The following is a 27077-nucleotide window of genomic DNA, read 5'->3' as shown; positions in this document are numbered from 1 at the left end:
CAGTCAAAAGTTCTGACTAACACGTCTTCGTTGCTTTTGATAGCTCTCTTCGTTCTAGTCTTGGCCTCGGTGCTGAAAACCGGGGACAGAGGGGGTGGGGAAGAAAGGTGGAGATTTTCCTCAGGCAAAGCTCTGGTCTGCCCCAAGTCCATGGCAGCCCAGGGTAGCTGGCCTCCGCCCTGTGGGAAGCCCAGAAGGCCCTGGAGGGCCAGCTCAGCAGTCATGAGGAGGTGCTAGGAGAGAGCACTGAAATGGGGTGCAGACATGCAGGGGAGTTTGCAGAGTGAGGCAGGGGGGGGCGGGCGGCCCAGGCTGCACCTTACTGCTGGGGAGGAAAGGAGCCTCGTTCCCTGGGCAGGAGCAGACCCCACACCACGGCAGGTGACTGGGTGGCCCCTGCCTTCTTCCTCACCTGCACACCGTGCACCTGTGCGGGGAATAGCCGCACAGGCAGTGACGTGAGGGGCCCGAATATAAACCTGGGAGAGTTCTTTGGTCTCTTGAGAAGGAGGAATGTGTCTGTGGGAAGACATGTGATGAAGTTTCATTTTTTGATGACTTGCTCCTAAAAGCCTTGTGCTCTCCAAACTCAGCCTTCTGGGTAATGTCAGGTACCACTTCTTTTCCATTGAGGAGTGCAAGGTTAATTCAGTGGCTAGGAATGCCCGTGAGTGTTGACACTGAGCTTCCTAGCAGCCAGGGCAAAAGGAAGTTTAATTGCTCTCATGATTGGAAAAAAATGGTAACATACCCATTCCACTGGAGAGACAGTGATCGTTTGTACTTTTCGCTCTAAAGGAATTTCTCTAGTGGAATTTCAGTTGGAAGCCACTGAGGGAATTACAGGCCACAGCAGCCTCCACAGTCAACAGCAAACTCCGTGGCAAGGCCCCCAGGGCAGGGGTTCCTCCTAATAGACCCTGACACCAGCAAAGCGCAATTGAGTGAATTCGGAGAAAGCTCAGCTACTTCACTGTGCATCTTGGTGCTCGATTTAATTAAAAAACATCGTATCAGGGTAGGAAGTACCAGCCTAGTCCTCAGAGCAGCGATTCTCGAATGTCATCTGCAATTAACTTCTGACCCATGAGAGATTCCCCTTCCCCCAGGGAAAGGAGAAAAAAGAAGAGCAAGACACGCACATGTCACTGCAAATTGGTTAACTCTCCTCACCTGGGAAGGACCACACCTTATCCTAAGATTCCGTTCTCCCTCCTTTGGAAGGATTCAAGGGTCTTTCTTTGACGTAATGATGGTGGAGCAGATGGTAGTTTTGTATTTTGTATTGTTTGTTGAATGTATGTATTAGCCAATATGAACTTAACACTATTCACCCCCAAGTCTGAGGGGTGGCTATTCCTGGCTCATGAAGTCCCGATGGGCTATGTCCCCACCAGAACCGCTGAAAGTGGCAGCCAGTGGAGAGTTGTGCTTGCCCATGAGGGCTGGGCCCGAGGGCGCCTGCTCCATGCCGGGGCCGAGGATTGCAGTCTCCCCACTAAGCCTGGTGCAACAGGCTCCTCACTGCCCCAAACTGGGCCTCCAGACTGCCTGCAGGAAGCAGCTTGGGGTATCTGTAAGAGTCTAACAAATACCTGGTTGAAACCCCATTGTGCCCTTTTGAGATTGGAGGGTCCCCAAGCAGTGTTATCTGTCACCTATCTGTGATGTAGGGAAGGCTATCGTGTTTTGACCATTCTTCTGATGTTCATCACCACAAAGTGACGCTGGCCCACTGTAGGGTTAGTTGTAAAACATGATCTCCTATCATCTGAGTGGGCCTGCCATCCGGAAATGCTAATGCTGTGCAGCTGAATACGGAAGAGTCACTGTGGAGGGCTACTCTTGACCAAGTCCACCTGAGCCCCACTCACAGGGTAAGAGGTCAGGACAAGTACAGGGTGAGGTCACTCCCGTTTCTGCTCATAAGAGGAGGCAGTGGTACCTTTGTGCACACTGACCGTCCCTTCCCGTCTCCAGGGGATCGAAGTTGTCCCACCTCAGGTTTGGGTATTTGCGGATTCACATGTCATGTCACTTTGGGTATTTGCGGGTACTCACGGTCATATTTTTCTCTCTTTTAAAAAAAAATATTTTATTGATTTTTCACAGAGAGGAAGGGAGAGGGATAGATAGTTAGAAACATCAATGAGAAAAAATCATCGATCAGCTGCCTCCTGCACACCCCACACTGGGGATGTGCCCACAACCAAGGTACATGCCCTTGACCAGAGTCAAACCTGGGACCTTTCAGTCCGCAGGCCGACGCTCTATCCACTGAGCCAAACCAGTTTCGGCAGTCATACTTTTCTTGAAGGCAAATGCCATGACTTCCAGAAACATTCCCACAGTTGAAAAAAGTGAACACTTTGCCATTTGCAGCAACATGGTGGACCCGAAAGGGCATTATGTCAAGAAAAACAAAGTCAGACAGAGAAAGACAAATCCTCTTTGATTTCACTCGTATGTGGAATCTAAAAACAAAACAAAACAAAACAAACAAATAGCCCTAACCGGTTCAGTGGATAGAGTGTTGGCCTTCGGACTGAAGGGTACCAGGTTTGATTCCGGTCAAGGGCGTGTACCTTGGTTGTGGGCACATCCTCAGTAGGGAGTGTGCAGGAGGCAGCTGGTCAATGTTTCTCTCTCATTGATGTTTCTAACTCTCTACTCTATCCCTACTCTTCCTTCCTCTCTGTAAAAAAAAAAAAAAAAAAAAAAAAAAAAAAAAAAAAAAAAAAAAAAAAAATATCTCAATAAAATATATTTTTTTAAAAACAAACAAAAATCCAGACTTATAGATATAAGGAACAAGTTGTTTGCCAAAGGGAGGGGAAGGGGTAGAGGAATGGGAATAAACAATAAAAAATAATTGGATGCTTTGCAGCAGGCACCATCCTTGGGAATGGGAATGGGGTTGTAAACATAACAAGGGAAGCTCTGTCATTTGCAGGCAGGCTCTGTCCTCTAGACGCTTGAATCATGATTCTCATACACGAAAATAACTACAATGAACGGAGATGCAGGTTAAACTGTAGGGCAGTCACAGAAGGCTGAGCAGCTGAGTAGTGGGGATTCATACCGGCCCTTTCTGATGTCAAACCAGGCCCCATGCTGTTTGAGGAGGACACGGCACCTTTCTGCAAAGGGCTCACTCTCTGGTGAACTCATTGCTGCTAGTGGTTGGGTCCTGAGCACCTCTGACGGTCTCCGATCTTTGGGAAATTTCCTACCTAGGATCTTGGAAGAGAGTGGAATGAGGAACAACTGTGCCTGTGGATTCCAGTCTGTGAAGGGCAACAGCAGAGGTAGAGGTTCTCCAGGGGGCATCCACACCCAGGATGAAGGGACCAAGTTCTGATGCCGGTGCCCCGGAGGCAGCAGGGTGGTCTACACTAGAGTGCATGTGGACATTGACCCCAACTGCTAAACCTGATTTTTCTGACTTTCCCGGAAATCCTCTGAGCACTCTAATGTGTTTTAGGCCACCTACATGAAAACTGCTATGAAATGTACTCCACTTACACGTGTGTTGGTTAAAAACATAGGCTTTGGCCCCTCCTGGTGTTTTCATTTGGGGCTAGAAAATTGACAAAAAAGCAAAAACAAAAAATATAAGGAAATTGTAGGTTATGTTGTAAGCTAAGAAAAATAAAATGAAAGTAGGGTAGAACAAGAAGGGCCCAGAAGGCGGGGTGAGGTCTCCTTGCACCTTTAAATAAGGTAGTCTGAGAAGCTCCCATTGAGGAGGCGACCTTTGACCAGCCTACAGGGAACTGAGGAGTGATCGTGTGGCTCTCTGGGGGAAGGACTTCCCTGACTTAGCCAAGAGATAGAAGAGCAGGGGCCTGTGGGCATGCGTGGGCCTGTCCGTGACACATCATGTGCACATTGCATTGTGCGCCCAACTGCCCAAAGTCAGATCATCTTCCATCACGTACATACGTACATCCTGCCCCATTTGCCCAGGACTGCCCCCAACCCCCTGCCCTCTAGTACCCACCACACTACTATCTGTGTCTATGAGGATTTGTGTGTTTGTTCATTTGTTATTCTCAGCTTTATATCCCACACATGAGTATCAGCAAGACACTCTAACCAACTGAGCCACCTAACCAGGGCCACCAAAAAGTTTGAGTAAATAAAAGAGTGAGATAAAGAATGGTCAACTTTGTCACTTAAAAAAAAAAAAATAGTAGACAGAGCATGCAATTAGAAGCAGAATTTGCTGGATTTCACTAAATAATCAGACTCCTTAGAGGACCAGGGAGAAAAGAGTGGGCTTGTTTACTCCGAGAATCCTGGGGGCTGTGAGAGGGAAGGAGGTAAGAGAAGTTCAAATAGGATCAGGGAGGATGCTGGCTCTGACCATGCTGTAGCAGTTTCAAAGGTGAGAGGTTGGAAGCTTGTGACGACATCTCCAAGGTAGAGCTCAAGGGACTTTGCTGACAGATTGAAAAAGATTAAGAGATAAAGCCAAGGTTTTAGGCCTGGGCTACTGGAAGGTTGCTGTTGCCCTAGCTGGTTGCACAAAACTGGGAAGAAGATAAGGAGGTCATTTGGGACATCCACGTGAGATGTCACTAGGCCTAAAGCTGAACAGTTTGGAGCTGCAGGAAAGGTCCAGGCTGCAGATAGCAACTGGAGTGTTGTCCGCACGTGGGTACATTTGGTGTCATGGTGGAGGTTGAGGAAGGGGTGCAGATCCAGGAAAAAGAGGACCAAGGAAGGGCCCTGCAGCACCTGGCACCAAGGCGTCAGAGAGAAAAGAAAGAGCCAGCAAAACACACTGAAAAGGAGCAGGAAAGAAGTCAGAGAAAAACAAGAGAGTGTGGTGCCATTTGTGTTTAAACATCTGACTGTGAAGACTTCCGAGGGCTGCCGAACCATCCCATTCACTTTCTTTCTTTCTGGTTTCGAAAGAAAACTTGTTATAGCTCTTGACAAGAGGAAGGGAGGGAGGAATCAGAGAGGAAGTGGGGAAGGAGATGGTAAAGAAAGAGAATGCAAAAAAGAGAGGGATACAGAAGGACAGAAGCAGGAAATACAGCACAGTAGCCCTTCAGGCACAAATGCTTCTAATTGTCAACTTTTGCAAACATCAGACTCAATCCCACTTTAAAACTCATCTGAACTGTGTAGGAGCATTTGTAACATGTTATCCTGCTTTCCTTTTTCTCTTGGAAGGAAAGCAGACAGAAAGGTTTGTTCTAGATGCATCTACTTAGTCATCCTATCTAATAAAGAGGGAATATGCTAATTGGCCCTCACACTGTTGCAAAGATGGTGGCACCTACAGCCAATAAGGATGGAATATGCTAATTGACTGTCACATCCTCAAAGGTGGGAGTGCCCACAGCCACAAGATGGTGGTGCCCATCTTGGCAGGCCTGGCCACTCTATGTGCCTGCCTCTGGAGTCCCCCAGTCTCCTCAGCTCCCCAGCTGCCTAGGGCCAGCCCATGGTACAGACAAGCCTAGGATGGTGGCTGCCCAACCGCCCAGGGCCAACTGAGGCTCAGGTAACCAGGGCCAGCCAGGCTTGTGCTGCCGGCAGTGGCAGCCACAGAGGTGTGATGAGGCATCACCTTCCCCTGATCGCCAGTTCGCCTCCCACTCCTGAAGGCTCCCGGACTGTGAGAGGGGGCAGGCTGGGCTGAGGGGACCCCCTCCAGTGCATGAATTTTTATGTACTGGGCCTCTAGTTTAATCATAACAACAATTCTGAGATTATATGAATGATTAGCCCTTTTGTGGATGGGGAAGTTGGGGACCTGAAAAATAATGTAAATTGTGCCTGGGTGGCATGGCTTAGTGCTTGAAGGATAGACCTATGAACCAGGAGGTCATGGTTTAATTCCTGGTCAGGGCACATGCCCTGGTGGCAAGTTCAATCCCTAGTGTGGGTCATGCAGGAGGCAGCCAATCAGTGATTCTCTCTCATCATTGGTGCTTCTCTTTTTCTCTCTCTACTTTCCATTCTGAAATCAATAAAAATATATATTTTTTAAAATAACATAAATTGCAAACATGATGAGAAATAAACGCTAGGATAGCTCACTGCCTCCTCCCAGTTGACTTGAGGCAGATTCAGGCTCTGCCGGATCCCCTCCCCTCTTTCCCCTGGAGGTGGAGGCGCGCTCCGGGGCTGCACAGCCCACAGTCGCCTCCAGGGACTCCCTCAGTCTGTGCTGTTTTGTGTTAAAATGGGATTGTGCTTGTTAATGGGTAGTGAATAAATTATAGCACTCTTTTTAATTAATCATTGCTCTGCACTATTTATTGCAATGCTAATGGAATATTTGTGTAATTATTTCTCCATATGTGAAGGTAACACTTTAAACCTTTTAAAATGTCACCAAAGAAGCTACTTCTGGATTCTTCTGGGATAGTTTTGCTAGCAGAGCATGTGTTTTTTAAAATGCGTCTTTCTGTCAGAACTCAACTCCATGAGAAATGTCAGACTCAGACAAGATTATAAAAAAGTGTGTTAAGAGAAGTCCCAAGGTCCACCTCCTATGAAATATGTTGGCCAGTAAATCGACGTTCAGTTTGGCACCTACAGCCTTTCTAGAACATTCTGGGACACGAAGAGTCATGTAGGCCTGCCTTGGATCCTGGCTCTCCTATTTCCCGACATTTAGTGAGCAGGGTTCCCACTCTCCTGTCCCTCAGCGCACCTTTCATGCTTCACTCCTGCCTCTGAGTTGATAAGCTGGTGTTGGACATCTTCATCCAGAGGAACCACCCCTGTCCCCACAGAGCTCACCTCCCCTCCACCTGCCTGCCCTGTCCCGTGGGCGGGCAAAGGCAAAGAAAGACTTCACACCTTGCCACTGAGCATCCACAGCAACCACGCTGTGCCGGTGAGCCCTGTGACCGTAGACTATAACTATGAGAGCCTAGGAGGATTTGCAACCACACGGCCGAGCAGACCAGAGAGGGCTTCCTGGAAGATGTGGTCCTTGGACTAACCCTTACCCTCAGCCAGGAAAAGGACCCGGGGTGGGAGGAGGAAGAGGTGCAAGCTCTGAGAGCAGCCGCAGGGTGAAGGTGCCCTTTCACTTTTCCTCTTCGCCTCTATCATTTCCACGTCCTTCTTGCTAACCTCCCCTGGCAGCTGTTGTGAGTCACCTACCCCATACCCACTTCTCTCGGGAATGAGTGGAAAAGGGAAACATTACCAGTCTCCCCGAATTCAGGTGGAGGCCTTGAAGACATCTCCCTGAGAGAAAGGAAGTGTGCGTTCTTTACTCCGCTCCTGCCTGGGGTCTGGAAGGGGGAGGTGAGGATCAGAGCACTAGCAATCCCCTCGGATGGAGGCAGAGGAACTCGGGAAGTGGAGGCAGAAGCAGGAAGCTCCTTGACAACGTCATGAAGCCAGCTTGCCTTGGCGATTTCTTTTACATAACAAACAAGTGAACGATGACCTCCTCTGGGTCATTCCCAATGAGCATTCTTTCTATCACACGCAGCTGCTCCTAAGTGATCCACCTTTCAGACCGTCCTGGCTCACAAATAAGAATCATTCCCTTGTCTAGATTCATAGCGCTTGTTTGCACCACTCACTGGACCATAAATCTCTGCCCGGAGACAACGGCTGAGGGGCTATTTCACTTCTCCTGGATTTACATAAACCTTCCCAACAAGTTCCAAGCTTCTGCAGGAAGAGCATCAGGCCATATATTTTCGCCGTCACTCAGTTCCAGGCCCATTGCCTGGCAGCGCGTGCAGGCTTAATAGATGCTCACTGTTGGATTATGCCACCATTGCCCTTCAGGATAAACGTGGGACTTTTAAATCTTTGTTTCAAACTCTTCGGAAAGAGCAATAACAGAGTAAAGAAAAATATCCCCTCTAAGGAAAAAAAAAAGACACTCAATCCGCAGAGTAATGGCTCTGGGATGCCATCATATGACAAGGCGTGGCCAAGAAATCACGTTGCTTTCTTGGAAATAGGCCCTGGCCTATCTGGCTCTGTGGATAGAGCGTCAGCCTGCAGACTGAAGGGTCCAGGGCGCATGCCCAGGTTGTGGGCTTGACCTCATGTGGGGCATGCAAGAGGCAGCGGATCAATGATTCTCTCATCATTGATGTTTCTCTCTCTCCCTCCCTCCCTTTCTCTCTGACATATATATAATTTGAAATTAGCCTTCTTCTTTTTTCAAATATTTTATTAATTTTTTACAGAGAGGGAGAGGGATAGAGAGTTAGAAATATCGATGAGAGAGAAATATCGATAAGCTGCCTCCTGTACACCCCCTACTGGGGATGTGCCTGCAACCAAGATACATGCCCTTGACCAGAATCGAACCTGGAATCCTTGAGTCCACAGGCCAATGTTCTATCCACTGAGCCAAACCAGCTAGGGCTAAAAATATATTTTTAAAAAAGAAACAGTCATTGGAAGCACAGAGACCCCCCTTCCAGGCAGAAGCCAGCCCACCTGTGAGCAGAGCCTCGCCCTCTCAGCTTGTCACCGCGGAGATGTGTGACCCTGGAAACACAACCTCACCCATGCAGAAGCTGTTTGTGCTGAGGGTCAGATTGCCCTACACACGCTTGCTTTCCATGTCTCCCTCCCAGACACAGCCTTCCTTCCCACGTGCACAAACCCAGGGTGTGCCTCACCCTGCAGAGCCTCTGACTTGTCTTTGAAAGCCTTCAGGGCCCTGTGCTCGGGGCTGCCTACCTCCCTGCCAGCACTGTGTCTGAAGACGGTCCTTAACACTTACCCTCACAGCTGTGGGCTAAGGCCAGGGAAACTGAGGAAGGGGGGGTGGGGCAAGAACATCTGTATATCTACCAAATGCAAAAACTGAAAAAGGAAAAAACACAGGAAAGACGATGTACAATATCCAAAGAAAACAAAACCACTGTCTAATGGGCTTTCTCTTCGCCAGCTCTGAAGCTAGGCACTTGCTTCCTCCCTGTTAACATTTGCCTTTTGAGTAATTTTTTCCATTGTAAGCACTTTCTAAAAAATCGTTTTCACACATTTCTCCGATACTTGATTCCTTTCAGCATTCCTCTATGCACACATTCTGGACCCCAGCTCTAAATAGAAAAGACTTTTATTATGTCCATTAACCATGGACATATGTGCTCCACAAGGTTCCTGACACGCAGCCACTTGTGGTTTTTAATTATAAACAGAAAATATTCACTAGGAAAATAAAGAAGCAAGCCCATAAATGCATCTTTGTGCATTTGCGTTTTGCTCATATACGGCAATGCATTTGGATACATGGCCCTCCTGGCTGCCTGCTCCAGGGTGAGAGCATTTAGAAACACACAGAGAGGAACATACACTCCACATGTACAGTCACGCCCATGCATTGTACTGGACTTGGACATCTTGAACTTAGAGTACCGCTGTCTTTTTGTTAATTTCAGAGAGAAAGGGAGAGAGAGAGAAACATCAATGATGAGAGAATCACTGATCGGCTCCTGCATGTCCTCTATTGGGAACAAGATCATAGCCGGGGCATGTGTCTGACCGGGAATCCAACCGTGACTCCTGGTTCATAGGTTGATGCTGAACCACTGAGCCATGCTGGCTGGGCCCATTTCTTTTTTCTAAAATAAAGAAACGGGTTTTCGTTTTTCCCCGAAAGATGGCTGCCCAGGTAAACACCTAGCCGCAGCTGCACACAACAATTTCAATAAAATACAACTAAAATATAAAACGGACATTACCCAGAACTACAGGAAAGTCGACTGACTGGAAATTCTACAACGAGAAGCAAGGAGAAAACCAGAAGGAAGCGTGGAGGAGCTGTAAAAGCCTAAGGTACGGAGTCACGTGGTGCATGGAGAGGACGGAGCCAGAGAGGAGGGAGGCTGAGTGCCTGGCGGGCGTTCCCTACGGGAAGGAGATAAAAGCTCTGACTGTGCTGGGCCCCAGTTCCGACTGCTCTGAACCCCAGTTCTAGGCCAGACCCCGGGACCCAGGCTCAAACAGAGGGAGCTGGGCTGTAAGGCGGAACCCCGGGGGAGCAGCGAAAGGAGGTCCCGGAGGTGCACAGGACGGTTGGCTGTGCCACGGTATTGCCCTGGTGGGAAGGAGACTGGGGCTCCAGACTGCTCTGAATGCCACCTCCAACTCTACTTCCAACTTAACTGAACCCCAATACCGGGCTCATTGGGGGAGAACCTAGACTGTTTGGTAGCAGGCGAAAATCCAGGGCACCTTTCTCTCAGAGGCGCTTACAATGAGTACTGAAGGACCCTGAGACCAAGGAGCTGCATAGGGCAGGGCTGAAACCCTGCCCCATCTGTAGCTGCAAAATGCGACAACAAAATAGATCACAAAGGAAAGAAATGGAGGACAAAAAGTGACTGGATATAGAGTTCAAATCTACGCTTATAAGGTTTTTCAAGGATTTCCTAGAAAAGATCTATAAAACCTATGAGGAAATGAAAAGAGATCAACTAGAATTAATAAGGAATCAACAAGAAATGATAAGGGATCAACAAGAAATAAAGAATACATTGTCTGAAATAAAAAATATTATACAGAGTCCTAAAAACAGAATGGAAGATTGCAAGAATCAAGTCAAAGATTTGGAACATAAAGAGCCAGAAGACACTTCTCCACAGAAGCTAGAAGGCAAGAGAATCCAGAAAATTGAAGATAATGTAAGAAACCTCTGGGACAACTTCAAGCGAACCAACATCAGAATTATGGGGGTCCCAGAAGATGAGAGAGAGCAAGATATCGAAAACATACTGAAAGAAATAGTGACAGAAAAATTCCCCCACCTGGTGAAAGAATTAGACTTACAAGTCCAGGAAGCGCACAGAACTCCAAACAAAAGGAATCCAAAGACGACCACAACAAGACAAATCATAATTAAAATCCCAAGAGCAAAAGACAAAGAGAGAATATTAAAAGCAGCAAGAGCAAAGAAGGTAGTTACCTATAAAGGAGCACCTATACGATTGTCAGCTGATTTCTCAACAGAAACCATGCAGGCCAGACGGGAATGGCAAGAAATATTCAAGGTGATGAATAGCAAGAACCTACAGCCAAAGATAATCTATCCAGCAAAGCTATCACTCAGAATCGAAGGCCAGATAAAGAGCTTCACTAATAAAAAAAAAGCTAAAGGAGTTCATCACCACCAAACCAGAATTATATGAATTGCTAAAGGGGGTTCTTTCAGAAGAGAAAGTAAATAAAGATAAAAATTATGAACAACAAATACGTAACTATCAACAAGTGAATCTAAAAACCAAGGAAATTAAAAAAAAAACTGATGAACAATATTAAGTGTTGAATATAATAGAATCATAGGTATGGAAGGGGAGTGAACTGACGATTCTTGGGGAAAAGGGGAGAGGGGGATGTGGGAAGAGACTGAACATAAACTGTGCACCTATGGATGAGGACAATGGGGAGTGGGGAAAGGGCAGAGGGTGGGGTGGGAACCTGGTGGAGGAGAGCAATGGTAGGGGGGAAAAAAGGAACATTTGTAATTTTTATAACAATAAAAATTTATTTAAAAAAAAGAAAAGAAACGGGTTTTCCTCACCATCTCTCACTCTACATGAAGGTGAATTGGCAAAGGCAACGCCCAGTAAAATACGTGACAAACAACGTCATATTTATTGAATGCGTTTTATTTTAACAACCAAAAAATTCTAACAGCCTAACAATGCACATAAGTTAAAAATTAATTATCACTTAGTGATAACAAAGATAGTTGATTTACATGGAAAAAAGGAACATTTACAATATGTTAATCCTTATTCACATTGTTGATACCGCAATAAAACACAATTTGTTTTTTTCATTTCACACACACACAAAAAGGCGGGAAATTGTGCTTTGTCAAGAGGCACTACAAGAGAAAGTTTTCTTCTTCTTCCAAATAGATATTATATGACAGATATTGAATAAATAGACATATATGCATTGTAATTCGCAAAGATCTGGCAAGACCACAGGCTAAAATGCCCACAGATTCACTTAGAACCACTGCAAACTCGGCAGTGAAATTAAAAAATAAAAAGGCAAGACTTAGCATTGAAAAATACCTAATAAATTTTTGGTTGAAGTGTAAAAGATACCAAATGCGGATGCCATCGGTCGATGAACCACCTTGTAAGAGCTTGGCAAATCAGTTTCCGTGACGTGGACAGAGTGACCTTCAGCGACAGTGTAAGAAGACAATTTGGAGAGAGTAACTCGGAGATCAGGGGGCAGCCGCGGCCGTTCTGGTTGCAGCCGCAGAGCGCTACAGAAGTGGGGGAGGGGAGGCTGGGCCCAGGCCTTAACCGCAAACAACCATCCTTTCGCAAAGGTAGGTGATGCTCGTGTGGAGAATAACCTTTTCAACATCGGTATTGGGAAAAGCACAGGAAAAATGTCCCTTTAAAAACTCCAGAGGTTACTGAGCAGCTAGAATTAGCTTGTATTGCAACGTCTTCTCCCTGTATAGTGTAAGTTCTGAGTTAATATCTACACATAGAGGTTTGTCTTTTTTTTTTTTTAAACTCCTACCTTTTATACCTTTCAAATATATAAATAGTATTAACAGTTATATTACAATGGTTGTGTAGTAAACAGAAAATAACTTTCAAAGTGATATTGCATGAGGTCTTTGACAAGGTTGCATGAGAGCACAACTCAAAAAGATAAAAAATAAAAAATTCCAACGGTGTGGGGCTGTCCCGCCGGCCTCCGGGCCGGTCCTGGAGGCGAGGTCTCCTCTGGCAACGACTCGCATGGAAGTGGGTGGCGATGCTACACGTGTGTCTGAGAGGAAACTAAAGGCCGGGGAGGTGTGGCAGAATGCATGCAGCGGTAGTGCCCACTCCGCTCAGCAGCCCATGGCATCCGTTCTGCTTTAGTACAAGTATCTGCGGAGTGGGTAACTGGGAAAACCTTTCCGTTGGTGACAAGCTGGTGATTCCACTGCAATGGCATCACCTACGCAAGCCCGGGCTCTTGGGAGGGCTGCCTCGCGGAGGCTGCTGGAGCAGGAATGAGAGTGTCCGGTGGGGGGGGGACAGGATGTGCAGGAAGGAGAGGAAGCCCAGAGTGAAACAGGAGTGAGAGATGCCTTTTGGGGGACGGAGGGAGCTGTATTGGAGAGGGAGCCCCTTTAATTGGGCAGCAACTTCTTTTCTAACTTAACATTACATGGAACTATCTTCTATTTAAAAACAAAAACAAAGACAAAAGAAAACAGCAACAAACAACTTTTAAATGAGCAGGCTTATTCATTGTAAGCCACGAGCAGGTAAATAAGTTTCACAAAAATGTGGCTCATACTAACGTCAAAATGGCGTTTTTATCGAGACCACGCTATAACGTCCAAGTTTTCTCTGCACCGAATTTCCGGTTTACTCATTTGGAATTCCACAGAAACACGTCTGTTCACTAAAGCAACGACAGGTTGGATTACAGAACATATCGAGTCAGGTTAAGTGTGCATTGTGTCTTTAAGAGTAATTGGACTTGTATCATTTAAGGTGCCCTGATTTTTTTCCCTTTACGTTCTTCTTCTTTCTCTCTCTCTCTTTTTATTTTATTTATTTTTTTTGGCAGTGTTGATTTGTTTTGTTAAATACATACCTCAAAAATTACCCATCAAGCTGCCAGATAGGAAGCCATAGAATTAAAAAAAGGAAAATCAGGGATAAACACAGAAAATAAATAGGAATTCAAAAATAGTCACCCCACCCTGAGAGCAGGCCGAAGTTTATCCAAAAGCCAAAGCGACTCACTGTGAAGTGGTTTTTGTGAATCATACATGAACAAGTCTCTTCTTTAAGAACTCATTTCACAGTCTCTTCTTCCCGATGGTCAAGTTCTCTGTCCCATGCAATTCTCATATATATATATTTATATATGTAAATATATAGATATATACATATACACACACACACACACACACACACACACACACACACACACGTCGCTTCCTTCATGTGTTTTGTCCGTCTTTTCCTCCCGGAACTCGCCCCCTGGCTCTTCGATTAAGTGCAAGAACCGCGAAGGCAGAGTCTCCCAGGATCGGCATGACTGCGAGCCAGCCGGTGGCCGGAGGGTAACACTTGAGTGTCTTTGCCAAGGCGACTTCTGATTCGGAAATACTGAACGTACTCACTCTACAGGTGTGTCCTGTGCAACAAAGAAATGTCAAAACAAAATGGGTAAGAAAAAACAAACAAACAACAAAAAAAAAGAGACAAAAATAAAATAAAGCCAAAAAAAAAATTTTTTTTTTTTTTTAAAGCAACGAAGACAGAAAATCCTTGGACCCATGTATTGCTGTGCCAGGTGGGGCTTCACATTATCTCTGGTCGCCGTCCGCGGGCGCGGCCTTGGCCTTGTCCGCGCCCTCTTCCTCGGCCTCCACCTTGAACATCTCCTCGGAGCCCTCCTCGCTGTCGTTCTCCTCCGACTCGGTCAGCAGCTCCTCGTCCTTGTACTCAGCCACGTCCACCGCGGCGCCCAGGTGCTCCTTGAGCTTGCCATGGTGCTTCACGTGGTACCGCTGGTTCTGGAAGAACTTGATGATGGTGTGCTTGGGCAGGTCCAGCTGCGCGGACAGCGTGTGGATGGCCTCCTGGTCGGGGTACAGGCCCACATCGTGGATGAAGCTCTGCAGGATCCCCAGGGCCTCCAGGGAGATCTTGGTGCGGGACCGGGGCTTTTTGGCACAACTGTCTTCACTGGGCGGGGGCGCGGGCGGGGCCTCCTCACGGGGAGGGGAGCTCTCCTTGGTGGGCTGGGACTGCTGCCTGTGGAGGACCTGGTGAGGCAAACGGAAAGAAGGTTAACGTGGGACTCATAGTGCGACCTTTGTCGAGATGTCGTCCTCTGCAAGACGGGCTGTCTGTGCAGCAGGGCTGTCTGTGCTCACCTGGAATGCAGGACTCCAGAAAGCCCAAGAGCACTGCTGGAGATGTAGACTCCCATCTACAAGAGGTTAGTAAGAGCCTGGCCCTGGTGGCTCAGTGGTGGAGCTTCAACCTATGAACCAGGAAGTCATGGTTCGATTCCCGGTCGGCACCCATGCCCAACTTGCGGGCTCCATCTCCAGTGGGGGGCATGCAGGAAGCAGCCGATCCAAGGTTCTCTCTCATCATGGATGTTTCTAGCTCCCTCTCCCCTCCTCTCTGAAATCAATACAAATATTTTTTAAAGGTTGGTAATAGAGATGTTGGCGAATATTTACAGTGAGGCACCAAGACGTTGGTCATGTGGCCAAGATCATTTGAATTCAAGCAATCTGGCTCCAGGGTCCTCCTGGCTGTCAGCCAGCATGATGTGCCTGCCACTTCCCCAAAAGCCAAGGCCAAAGGAACCAGACTCAGAAGGAACATGCAGGCTCTGCAATGACAACCCACGGGTTCAAGTCCAGGTGCTTCCACTTAGCTAGGCATCCTTGTGCCAGACCCTGAGCATCTTCAAGCCCAATCTCCTCACCTATCACAGAAGGATGGGACCACCTTCCTCAGGATGAGGCACCAAGGAGTAAATGGCATAATGCATGTAGGAGCAGAGCCCACCTGAAGTCAGAGGCTGATCAACGTTTCCACTGGAGGGCCAGGGAGCAGATAGTGCAGTCTCTGTTAAATGACTCAACTCTACCTTTACAGCAGGAAACCAGCCGTCAGTAACAGACACACCAACAACCATGGTGACGTTTCAATACCATTATATTCACAAAAACAGGTGGCAAACTGAGCCTGGCCCATGGGCCACGGTGGATCCACTTCTGGCTTCGGGCAGACTTCCAGGAAATGACAGCCATTGTGACCATCAGCCTCACAGTCACGCTTAGAGGAATCGTGAATATTGCAGCCAGAAAACCAATGCTTCCTAACACTGTGAACTTTTTTATAGTTTCTCTTGGCTCTGATTTTTGATCCTTAAATATATATTTTCAAATAAAAACTTGCACATTAATTGAAAGGTAAAACGTTTTTTGTGAATTATGAATTTTTAATGGCTGTTTCATAATCAAATAGGTGGACTTTCACAACGTCACTACGAACTATTAAACCTGTTTGGCACACATTGTCTACTTTCTGTATTTCTATCCTTAATATCAAGGTTTTTTTTAGTTGTAATTAATTTAAATTTCTGTTTTATCTCTACCTATCCCACACTTATTAAAAAAAAATAAACTAGTTAGGCAAGCTTTTTTTTTTTTTTTTTTTTTAATCCTCACCCAAGGATATGTTTTTTTCATTGATTCTAGAGAGAGAAGGAGGGAGAGGAAGAGAAACACCATGTGAAAGGGAAACATCATCAGTTGCCTCCCCTACACACCCCAACATAGGAACTACACCCACAACCTGGGTCTGTGCCCTGACTGGAAAGAGAAGCCAGGACCCTTCTGGTGCACTGGGACAGGGCTCTCACCACTGAGCACACCCGCCAGGGTAGCAAGTTTATTCTTGATCTTCAAAATGGCTTCTTAACGATATCCCTCTGCATAAAATAATTCCCCCTTTTAAATCTGACAAAAGAAAGGAAGCAATCCAGAGGAGACTGTCAGAACCACTCCCTGGGCTCTCACCATCGGCCCATGCGAGAAGGGCCGTGTGGGGGAGGCCTGGGTGGAAAGCGGGGAGGGATCCCGAGAAGGAAGCTCAGCTCTGCTCACACCTCGCAAGGGCCGCAGCGATGCGATGCTGTGGAATGAAGAGGCGCCCTCGGTGACCCTCCTTACAAGCTTCTGTCCATTGTACAGGCAAAGGCCGCATCTCTTCCACCCGGATCCTGCCTAACTGCCCGGATCCTGCCAGGCCCTTTAAGAACAGTGAGTGTACTTTCTAAAAACTACACACGCATTCCTCCTCTCACCATTCTCTCCTATTTTATACCATCTTTTTCAGGTTAAAGTAACAAGTTAAATACTTTCCAGAGGTTCGTGAGAAGTCCGTCTAATTGGTGCTGAAGAAAATATGTCTAGTTACATGAAAGAATCACTGGTCTTCCCACCCTCACTGTCACCACCACACACTACCCACGTGACCCGTTTTCCTTTTTTAGTTATAAAACATCACCATCAAAGCAAGTGTTTAAGAAAAAAAATAAACCTCTGGCATTCATCCTCGTCTTAGGGACCATCTGATGAGAAAATAACTACTCAGCAATGTTCTCCTACATAGAATTTAATAAATATTAGGGCAGATGAAATTGTTACCTACAATAACGATAAAAAAGGATGGAACTTTTCAAATATATACATATATATATATATATATATATATATATATACACACACACACACACACACACACACACACACACACACATAACTTTTCAAATAAATATATAACTCATAATCAAGTGACAATCAAGGCAATCATGAAAAGGACAATCCAGTGCAAAAAAAAATATCTCCTGCCAAGACCGGTTTGGCTCAATGGATAGAGTGTCGGCTTGGGGACTGAAAGGTCCCGGGTTCGATTCCGGTCAAGGGCATGTACCTTGGTTGCGGGCATATCCCCAGTAGGGGGTGTGCAAGAGGCATCGATGTTTATCTCTCATCAATGTCTATCTCTCATCGATGTCTCTAACTCTCTATCTCTCTCCCTTCCTCTCTGTACAAAATCAATAAAATATATTAAAAAAATATATATCTCCTTCCAAGCTGGCTGCCGGGAGTGAAAAGGAATCTGAAACAGAGACCATGGAACAGTGGCTCAGGAGGTCCCTGTGATGTTGGCCAATTAAAATGAATGTTCCTGGCATTTGCTTTATCGCTTTCAACTAAGAGCAAACTCGTGTGGTCTGCCGTGGGGAGCTGGCATCAGCAGAAAAGTGAGCCCCATTACTCCGACACCCTAATTACAGCAGCAGGAGCCGTGGAGTGGCGTGGTGGGCCGCACTGCCCATGGCAGCTTTGATGGCAGGAAGACGCCGCCTCTGAGGTCAAAGTGTGGGCAGCCGAGCCCTGCCATCAATGGACCCCTATGTCAACAGGTGAGGGGGGGGCCTTCTGGCGAGAGAGGAGGCCAGAGTTATGTATGGAATACATACATACCCAAAGATCACATACTCAAGCACGAGGACCCCCTATTAGAGCAATTGCATTAATTGGAAAACAAAAGAGAATTAAAACGCCCCATTTTCTAATTATGCCTGCCTTCTGTAGTAAAAGTCAGCACAACGGTTCCATTTAATTAAATCATCAGATTGGTTCTTTAGGGGTTTTCCATTGTGCACTGGTTAGGTTTAAAGAGATTTTTCCAAAACTCTCCTTGGAAGTTACTGTAGTCTTTCCGCAGGACAGGGTCTGTCCGCCCGGCAGGCCCTTGCCACCTCCCTGCTTCATTAGGACACGGCAGCGGCAACACATGCACACAGGAAGCCACACGTGAGACAGGAGCAGCGGGGTCACAGCTGCCCTTGCTGACCGTGGCCCCTGTGCCAGGCCGTGCTGAGAGCTGCCCAGGGTGTTTACCGCCCGCCTGGTGCAGCCGGGAAGTGCTATCTGGATCACCAGCAACCTGAAAACACAGAGCGTCTCAGGAAACCCTTGACATTGGAAATGAAGACCACGGGGTGCTGGGGGTCTGAGGAAGCAGGTGGCCCAGGAACAATGCCAGCCCATCACAGGAGGAGAAGGTGTTTCTCAGAGAAGTAACAATAGCAGACGTAATCTACGAAGTGGACCATCTTGTTTCTGGTCCAGGCCCTACAGTGAGTGGGGCAGCCTGGCACTGGTTCTGTGAACAAGGGTAAGTGATATTTCTAGCTTCATTGAAGAGATAAGGAAAAATGGAGATTGACAAAATGAGTAGCTCTAAGGTCAGACTGTCTTATAAGTCACCAAAAGGACTTACCTAAGGTCTTGGGGTATTTATTATTATTGATTTTTTTTTTTTTTTTAAGAGAGGGAGAAGAAGGGAGAGGGAGTGAGAAACATTGATGTGAGAGTGAAACATCAGTTGACTGCCATAGCTTCTACTGTTGACTTTTCAATATGATAATTAGGGTTAATAGCCCTGAAATTTCTAATTGGCTTCAATAATAAAAGAAAACAAAAATAATGATGGTATTAGTAGGTGGTAGCATTCATAGGAAGTGTATTATGGGCTAAAAAAAACTGGCTTAAATGCTGTAAGTATATTTTATTTTATTTTATTTTCATAGTAATTCTGGAGGTAGGTATTTTTTACCCCATTTTATGATGAGAACACTGGAGTTTGGAGAGTTCAGACAATTTGTCTGGGGCCACAGATCTTATGAGTAGCAGTACCATGATTCTAAAATGTGTCTGTCTGCTTTTAAATCCAATGCCCTTACACATATGTGCCCCTGCCTTCTATGAGCAGGATTACATTGGAAAATTGAACCAAGTCTCTTATTTAAGGTGGCAGACCTTAAATAAAACATCAGATAGCAATAACTCTGATAAGCAATAATAGAGCAACAGATGAGGAGGAAAGGGGAGGGGAGAGGACATTATTTTAGAAACAGTGACTCCCTAAGGAGGAAGCATTTGAGCAGAGGCCGGAGGGAGTGAGGACCAAGCCAAGAAGAACAGCCTCGAATAGCCAGCAGAAGGGCCGGAGGCAGCAAGACACTCGGTGTATTTGAAACATCAAGGAAAACGCCTTGTTAGAGCTCTGCCATTCAACACAACAGCCACTAGCCACACCGCATGCTCACGTGTAGAATGAAATTAATGAAACTGAAAAAGAGAAAGCTCAGTTCCTCAGTCGCGTTAGCCACTTCCCAAGTGCTTGATGGCCACACTGGGCAATACCATCTTGGACATCGCGGACAGGGCACAGTTCCCTCATCACAGGAAGTGCTGGTGGGCAGCCTACAGGAGACAGTGCAGAGGTGGCCTTTGCCAGAGCAAAGGACTTTGGCATCCACGGTCAACGTGATGAACGTCCTCACTATGCACTGCCATCAGAATCTGACCTAGCCCAGAATATAGCAGGATGTGAAACTGGCACTGTTACCAGAGAGGAGAGAAATAGGCATCTCTCCACCTGTGAGGTAAGAAAAAATCAGTTGGTAAGGTATTACTGGGCTCTCCATAATAGGGAGTTAAAGATAACCAGGGTGACTAAGCAGAAACACAACCAGGTGGATGAACGGGCACTACTCTCCTCGACAGAATGGCCAACTTACACTTAGCTGACGGCTACCCTCTTCACCGGATGTGCTTAGCGTGTCTAAAAGAAATTATGTTTAAAACCATCAACCTTGGGTCAAAAGAGTGAAAAAAGGATCCATTCATCAAATACTTATGGAATGTCTATAATAATTGAACCTATTAACTTACAAAGCTTTCTAACGAGGAGTCCTATCTTCAACACTTAAGTGTTGATGAGTGGGTTATGGGTAGGACATAAACAAATAGAAAGCTAAATGTCTCAGTTCCTTCTAATTTATTTGCTGAAGTCTCCCTGGTCTAAATATGACATACACAAATATAAATAGACATGAAGATGTGACCAAAAAAAAAAATTGTAAATATATTCAAAAGCGACATCAGCTGCAGAATGAAATCCAAGTCTCCTTGCCCAGCGATGAAGCGCAGTGGGAATATGGACACGTCGTTGCTCTGCCCTCAGAACTGAACATCTTGAAAACGCAGGGACAAAATGGAACCATGACAAAATCTAAGGAAGATAAAGCAGTGCTTCTTAAACCTCTCAGTGTTCAAATACATTTTGAGGGCCTCAATGAAAACCAGCTGGGAGTCATGTGTAAAATATAATGGTTTCTGCCTGCAGGGAAGGAAGTGAGATCTTGAACGATTAAGTTGAGGAAAGTATATAATTCACTGTATCATTATGGGGTGAAATGGATTACTTATAATAAGCCAAGACTTTGTGGTCTCTTTATAGAGAGAAAATGAGAAATTATTAAGGAGGTGACTGCAGAGGGTGGCTGATCCAGGGTGGCAATCGGTTGAAACAGACTTGCCCAGGTGGTAGCTTCCACCACCTCTCAGGACAAGTCCCACCCAGAGAGGTGCGCCTCCCCCGAGCTTCAGGTACTCAGGGCTGACACATGACCATGTCCACAGGAGATGAAGACACAAACAAGGTGGCTCTGTTGCATCTATTTTGAGTAAGCATGAGAATTACTTGGATTGGTTTACTTTTACCACATTCTATGACGACAGAATGTAAAACAGTTGACCCCAAAGAGGAAAGCATTCTTCCGCTGAGAGTCCCGAGAGGAATATATTTAACAGATGATAACAACTGGTTGAAAGGCCCTGTGCATAACTCAATTAGACTTTGTTAAATAAATGGATGAATAAATTCTACTATCTAAAAGAATACCATATATAAAAAGGATCATATAACTTGAGATATTTGTCTTACATTTCAACAACCCAGTGCTACCTCCTAATATTCCCCTTTTTTTCAAAAGCATCAGTTAAGACTTAATTTTGGCTCAAAAATTCAATGGGGGAGAACTTAGCATTAATGATTAATAATGAATGTAAATACCGCATATCTATCTCAACGATTGGACTGTGACCTACACACTGGCACACCATATGCCGGTACACTGAGTGCTCATGTCGTCTGTGCTCTGTGGCACTAAATTGATGCCATATCCTCTCTACTTCCAGACCAGTTATTATTCCTGTTCTACACATCTTACTATTAATTTTTTTTTTTACAAAGCTATGTTTTAAAAGTAAAGAAACTACTCATCACAGAAACTTACATTTAGTGTATAGGAGAGCAAATATAAATATTTACCATTTCTTGTGTTTAAAAACAAAAGCAAAAAAACACATTCCAGGGAACAGTATAACCTATAAAATGATTGTTACAGAACTTGTGAGCAAGAGTTTGGGGGTCTCAAAGTTCTGGTTAGAATCCAGTCCTTAGTCCCAAAAGCACTTCTGTTTATTAGCCTGGTGAGTCTGAGAAAACCACTGTGCTATTCTGGAACATCTTTCATGAAGTGATATGAGGAATAAGCGAGACAGTGCATGTCAAGTTCTTAGAAGAGTTCTCGTCATAAGGTTTTCATAAACTACTATCATTGGAAAATGAAAAGAGGATTTAAGCATCAGTAGTATACTGCCTCATGTATTTTCTATCAATTGAGTCATCAACAAATTCAGAGATCTCTTTCCTTTCACACCAAAGACCAAAAAAATCTACAAATAGAGGTGTCAATCAATATGTGCTCTTATTTCTTTTGCTCATACACTCCCTCTGTCTTTGATCTTTAACAAGCCACCTAGCACATGGGCACAAGTTACCTCTTAGCATCTATTACCTGAAATTAGTATACTTCACAGTCATAGTCCTATTGGAGGTGGGCTCCCTTTAGAAAAACATCCTTTGTCAATAGTTCTCAAAATGTGGTCTAGAGATACCCAGGAGGACCCTGATACCCCATTAAGACGTCCATGACCTCAAAACTATTTTCATGGCAGAACTAAGACAGTATTTGCATTCTGATCGTGCTGAGATGTATAGTGAAGGTGCAAAAGCAGTGCTGGGAACATGCTGGCCTGCTGGCATAAATCAGGTCAGCGGCATCAAGCTGCACTGTCTTCTTCACAGCCACACGCACAGTAGGAAAGCCATTTTCATGTAAGAAGGCCCTTGATGATGTAGTAATAGATGATGAATTGTATTAAGTCTCAACCCTTAAGCATATCTTTTCAAAATATTCTGTGTGAGGAAATGAGACTCCTTTCTATAGGTATAAGTAGGAAGATGGAAGATGGTGGTCATGAGAAAGAGCATGATTTCTATTGGAAGGAACAACTAACAGACAAACTAGGATTATTCAGGGTTGGGTTGTTGGCAGACATTTCCTTAAAAGTGAAGTAAGCCTGCTACTTCAAGGAAAATCTCTGAGAGTATTTGTTGCCAATGATAAAAATGGATCTTTCAAGCAAAAATTCAAATTTTGGAAAACTTGTAGTTGCCATTGTAAAATTAACACCTCCTCAAAATCTTAAAATTTTCCTAATGATATTGGTGGTGATTTAATAATTCTTTAAGATGTCCTAGAATGGAATATCTCAAAATTTAGATCTACATAACTCAATATTTTCCAAATGACCAAGTCATGGTATTGCAACATCATAAACAAGTAAAAGAACCATTCAAGGCATAAGGCAAATGAATGAATTACAAAGAAAAAAATATATATATATATTATATATATATGAAAAGTTCATTAATATGATTTTAGGGTCCTGTAAGAAACCACTTGCAGAGTTTTGCTATAGTATCAAGAAGAATATTACCTGGGGAGGCTATTAATATATTCCTTCCCTTTCTAACTGCATGTCTGTTGGAGGATTGCTTTTCTTCATTTACTTGAACCAAAACCACATATCGTGTCAGATTGAATGAAAAAGCAATTATGAGGATCCAGTTAAGCCAGATATTTAAAATATTTATAGAAATATATATAAACCTATGGAATCTTCTAATTTCGTTGTTTTAGAAATAGTTATTTTTTCATAAAATATATTATTTATACATATCACATATTCTCACAATTATTTTAAAGTTAAACATTTTTAAAAATTTCTCAGAATTAATTTCTACTATGGTAAATACTAAGAATTAAAATACATTATTGGAGTTCTCAAAAGGCAAAGTAAAAAGGGATCCTGATACCAAAAGGTATGAAAACTCTGAATTACATGAATCACACTCTACATACAGGCCTGTCTTTTTCCAAATGAAAATCAAGCACTTCACTATAAAATTCAAAATGGACCCCACAGTTTAAGACATCCCTATCTGAGCCAAGTCCCCGGGCGCATCTTAAAGAATGAATGTAAGAGAAACTACACAGGCATTACGACCGGTCTTGACTTTATCACTCAAAGACATTTTCACAGGCAAACCATTCTCCAAGAAACACAATTCCGACTATTTCTAAGTCCAAGTGATCTTACTTGAGTTGGCTCTTATGGTTGTAATTTCACATCCTAACATTATAAGACTTATTAAAAACCATGGTTTAGTTTTTGTTGCTTTTTTTGGATTATACAGTATCCTAAGGTCAAAACTCAGGAAATCTGTTATTAAAAAAAAAAAAAAAGTATCCATGAAGTGATGACAAATTGCAGACTACAGGTGTTAGATTACATTTTGACTCCAGGCAGGTTTAATATAAGTCAGTCTCCTTTTACAATTGCTCTTAGCACATACAGCTATAGGAAGGGGATTGTTTTAAAAATTAAAAAAGGAGAGAGAATAAGGGAAAAAAAAGAGCAGTGCTCAATAAAAGAAGATCATGTCTAGAGAAATCAATACAAACAAGCAAAATGCTAGGAAGTCTGACATGGAAATATGTGTTCAATTTCATCCAGCCTTAGTCTGAGTTTCCTTTAATATTGTAACCAAGATGATATTGGGACATCATGTATGTTTTTAATGGAGTTTAATAATTGCTTCTCAAAATAAACACTTTGGACAAAGATAAAAGCACAATGACACAATAATCTGTTAGAATAAACTTGGGTGTTGGAGGAAGCCTGGTTCTTAAAACAGCCTTTGGCTTATATCATTTCCTCTTTGGTAACAAACTGAGAACAACTTATGCTAAAGACTTTGGGATGGTTTGGGTGAAAAAAAAAAAAAAAAAAGAGGGTGGGGTGCAGTCACTAATCCAACTCTTGAGAGTGGTCAGAGTGTGCAAACACAGAAGAGGTAGCAGCTGGATGGCTGCTCCTGCAGTGTAAGAGACGAGCTGACAGACAGTAAATTAAGCAGAGTCAAGATGAGCAACTATATCTCAATCGCACAGACATCATGCAGCTTAACAAACAACCATTTCTCCTGTTAGAATGTAAAGAGGTAAAGCATGGACATATCTTAAATCTAAAGGCAATGCTACCTTTCCCTTCATCAGCATCACTGATAGTATGCCCAACATTCTACCAACAGGACAGACAGCATCCATGCGATGACTCAGGAGGAACAGACTCCTCAGAATGGTCCAGGCCATGACCATGTATCCTTTTGCCCAGGAGAAACCATGTCCCATCCCACCCACCCCAGTTCCACTTGGCTTGACACCCATGGGCATTTAGATTCTCCCTGCACCCATGCACCCGCACTCCCTACACAGTGTCTTCTCAAAACAGGAACATGCACAGAGAAGACCCATCTCTTTAAGACTAGAATGAAGGTACAGGTACCACTGAAGTGTCTTTAAAGACTTTATATTTGTGTTAAAATGATTAAGGACTAACATGGACATGACGAGGACAGACAGTTACCTGTGGAATAATGGTTTTAAAACAAATGCATGACTTGCTTCATGGATATAACCAAGAAAAAAGTGGCTGTTGCGCCATCATGAACGAAAAAAAAAAAAAAAAAGGTCTAGTTAAAGTTAAAGATAACCAGGATGACTAAACAAAGAGGGTCAAAGGTTGGGATCACTTGAATACCAGGAATTCATAATGTATTAAAAGAGCCAACCTGAAAATGCATAATATACCACATAAATATCAAAGAACAAAAGAGAAAGATGTGGGAAGGGTTTGGGATAAGAACGACCCATTGGAATTCTTAGACAGCGAATCCAGCTGGCTAACCTAATTCTCAAGGTCAGTAACGGTGTGACCCGGATGAAAACAACCACCAATGCCAGTGATAGGTGACTCAGTGACCTCTAAACTGTGAATTTTTAAAACAGATTCAAATAAGATTTTAAAGATAGAATGCAGACACTACTTCAGATCAATACATTGCATCCAGTAAGCTTAACCAGAGCAGAATTCTTGTTCCTGTATTATGAAAACATATTAAGTTAAATGGAGGTATAGAATAGATGCATTTTCCTAAGTACAGATATCATGTAGCCAATTCAAGAAAATGATTCCTAAGATAAAGCTAGAGTCAGAACTCAAGCCACTTCCAAATCTCCTAGTATTTATAAACCCAGTGACAGAAATAACTTGAAAATACCTCTTTGGTAAAGAATGGCCTAGAAATGAGGATAACATGTATATATATACTTTAAGTCAAAGAATCTCAATAAATTATGTGAGCATCCCTGAAAGAAAGCATTACTCCTCCTGATTTACACACTCACTATACATAGGGTGTCAAGCTTCTATACCCATTTAATCATAGAATTAGAGTATTATCAAAGCACTTACTATATTTAAAAATGTAAGTGGGTACTGTTGCATTTATTCTTCAAAGAAAGAAATGAATACATGAAATGGAGCTCTGGCCCCAAGTCACAATCCCCAGAGGTCAACCCATAGCAAACACACTCTCGCTGCTGCTTAGGGCTGGGAAGTGAAGAAAAACACAAAAGTATGTTCCGTTTCCATTTACGTTTTGAGCACAAATTCATTTTGGTGTGAATAAATATCTTCCAATTAAACTGTAAAAATAACCCCAGAAACCTCAAGGGATACTATTCAGTGTTTCAAGTTAGGAGTGAAAAGTGAAGACAAAGAAGTTAGAAAAACTTGAATACATGATGGAGAAGCTCCCCTCCCACATGTTAACCCCACTTTTAAAAAAGCACAGACCCATTGCCAAAACCGGTTTGGCTCAATGGATAGAGCGTCGGCTTGGGGACTGAAAGGTCCCGGGTTTGATTCCAGTCAAGGGCATAGCCCCGTAGGGGGTGTGCAAGAGGCAGCTGATCGATGACTCTCTCTCATCGATGTTTCTAACTCTCTATCTCTCTCCCTTCCTCTCTGTACAAAATCAATAAAATATATTAAAAACAAAACAAAACAAAACACAGACCCCATTTCATCAAGAAGTGCTAGCACCGAAGAGAGAGGAGTCCCGATGAAGCCCATCCAGGATCTGAGTGCTGGCTGCTTCCTTCCCCTCCCCCGAGCCCCACATGTAGTCAACCCTGCGCTGCTGACCACTCCTTTTAAACACGTCTGGGGTAGTGTCTCCCTCTCCACACTTACTCCATTGCTGTTACTCAGGCCTTGACCATCCATTGCCTGAATGACTATGACTGCCTCCCAACTGGCCCTCAGCCATGGCCAACAGAGCATCTTCCCAAAGGCCTTCTGCAGCCCTAAGACCAGCAAGGCCTCTGGACCTCTGAGAAGGCTTGTGACCTGTGCCTCGGCCCCGGCCTTGCTCCTC

The 27077-nt window shown here is 44.3% G+C and overlaps 1 protein-coding gene across 3 annotated transcripts in view; it reads right to left on the bottom strand.

The window, feature by feature from the left end:
* Positions 1–11603: 11603 nt before the first annotated feature.
* The window catches only part of SATB2 (SATB homeobox 2), a 168558-nt gene continuing 153084 nt past the window's right edge, over positions 11604–27077 (bottom strand). For all 3 annotated transcript variants that reach the window (XM_036421737.2, XM_036421742.2, XM_036421743.2), the window contains one exon: positions 11604–14767. In XM_036421737.2, coding sequence (XP_036277630.1) covers positions 14306–14767 — 462 coding nt within the window. In that variant the 3' untranslated portion in view covers positions 11604–14305. The remainder of the gene's footprint in view (positions 14768–27077) is intronic.

This window comes from Pipistrellus kuhlii, unplaced genomic scaffold (genome assembly GCF_014108245.1).
Source record: "Pipistrellus kuhlii isolate mPipKuh1 unplaced genomic scaffold, mPipKuh1.p scaffold_m20_p_7, whole genome shotgun sequence".
In the NCBI taxonomy this organism is placed as follows: Eukaryota; Metazoa; Chordata; class Mammalia; order Chiroptera; family Vespertilionidae; genus Pipistrellus; species Pipistrellus kuhlii.
This window is presented reverse-complemented; position numbering and strand designations above follow the sequence as displayed.